This window comes from Herpailurus yagouaroundi, unplaced genomic scaffold (genome assembly GCF_014898765.1).
Source record: "Herpailurus yagouaroundi ecotype Mexico unplaced genomic scaffold, PumYag 63073, whole genome shotgun sequence".
Taxonomy (NCBI): Eukaryota; Metazoa; Chordata; class Mammalia; order Carnivora; family Felidae; genus Herpailurus; species Herpailurus yagouaroundi.
Window position 1 is genome coordinate 1 of NW_024416723.1, and position 1,623 is coordinate 1,623.

General features: G+C 42.0%; 1 protein-coding gene across 1 annotated transcript; it reads right to left on the reverse strand.

Annotated features, from left to right (window-relative positions):
• Positions 1 to 464: 464 nt before the first annotated feature.
• On the reverse strand, positions 465 to 1,617 carry LOC121024294 (olfactory receptor 13C2). The gene has a single exon (XM_040466547.1). The coding sequence runs from the start codon at positions 1,579 to 1,581 to the stop codon at positions 724 to 726; it is 858 nt and encodes a 285-aa protein (XP_040322481.1). The 5' UTR covers positions 1,582 to 1,617; the 3' UTR covers positions 465 to 723.
• Positions 1,618 to 1,623: the final 6 nt, after the last annotated feature.

The window sequence follows — 1,623 nt, forward strand, 5'->3', positions numbered from 1 at the left end:
TATGGAAAGAGCCTAAATGTCCACCAACAGATGAATGGATAAAGAAACTGTGGTTTAGGGGCGCCTGGGTGGCTCAGTCGGTTAAGCGTCCGACTTCGGCGCAGGTCATGATCTCGCGGTCTGTGGGTTCAAGCCCCGCACCGGGCTCTGTGCTGACAGCTCAGAGCCTGGAACCTGTTTCAGATTCTATGTCTCCCTCTTCCTCTGACCCTCCCCTGTTCATGCTCTGTCTCTCCCTGTCTCAAAAACAAATAAATGTTTAAAAAAAAAAGAAATTGTGGTTTATATACACAATGGAATACTACGTGGCAATGAGAAAGAAAGAAATATGGCCTTTTGTAGCAGCATGGATTGAACTGGAGAGTGTTACGCTAAGTGAAATAAGTCATACAGAGAAAGATAGATACCATATGTTTTCAAAAAACATTTTAAAGGTTTTAATACAAGTGTAACATTCTCCTGTCTGGAAATCTCTCTCACTATTACACTACCCCTCTACTTGCCCTCTTAATCAAGCTCTTCAACAATAAAAACAATCGCTGACTCCTAAAACATAGGCATTTATTTACTTATTTTCATTATGCACTGCACCAAAAAATATTAGAGCTTGAGAGATTTGAGAGATGAATTTGACACACCAGTAAGAACCTATCTATTTGGCCCTTTAGTTGGTCTAATTGATTTCCACAATGTGATTACAAAAATTATGTGTCCCTTTCCCATTTACTTGTTAAACATACTTCTTCTCAGTAAGTGTTTTACTGCCTCCTTAACATCTTTGTTCCTAAGACTGTATATTAAAGGATTCATCATAGGAGTTACAATCCCATAGAACAAGGATATAAGTTTGTCAGTAGCATCCAAGTCCTCTGAATTAAGTGTGTCTTTAGACTTGGGCTTCATGTACATGAAGAGAATGGTTCCATAGAATATTATCACCACAGTCAAATGGGCTGAGCATGTGGAGAAAACTTTGCTTCTACCCTCAGAAGAGCGAATTTTGAGGATGCTGACAATGATTAATGTGTAAGAGATAATGATTAATAACAGTGGTGTCAATATAAACAGTGTTGTGGCCACGAGCATGATGAACTCATTGCCTGAGATGTCAGCACAGGCCAGTTTCATGATAGCCAGAATTTCACAGGAGAAATGATTGATGACGTTATTCCCACAGAAAGGCAACTGTACTACAAATGCGGTTTGTACTGCAGAGTTGATGACTCCTATGATCCAGGACCCAACTGCCATGGGCACATAGGAATCCTTGCTCATGATGACAGGATATCTTAGAGGGTTGCAGATAGCCACATACCGGTCAAAGGCCATCATGCCCAGGAGCACACACTCTGTTGTCCCCATGGCCAAGCCGAGGAACATCTGTATTGCACAGCCAGAGAAGGATATGGTCTTTCTTTCTGAGAGGAAGCTCACCAGTGTGGAGGGAATGGAGGTGGTGGTGTAGCAGATGTCCAAGAAGGAGAGGTTCCCCAGGAAGAAGTACATAGGGGTGTGAAGGTGGGGGTCCCAGATGCTGATTAAAATAAGGGTGCCATTGCCCAGAAGGATGACAACATACATTATTAAGATTAGTGCAAAAAAGAGTAGCTCAAGCCTTGGGTA

Excerpts from the sequence above, each read along its gene's own strand:
- LOC121024294 (XM_040466547.1), bottom strand. The coding sequence starts at position 1,581 with ATGTATGTTGTCATCCTTCTGGGCAATGGCACCCTTATTTTAATCAGC.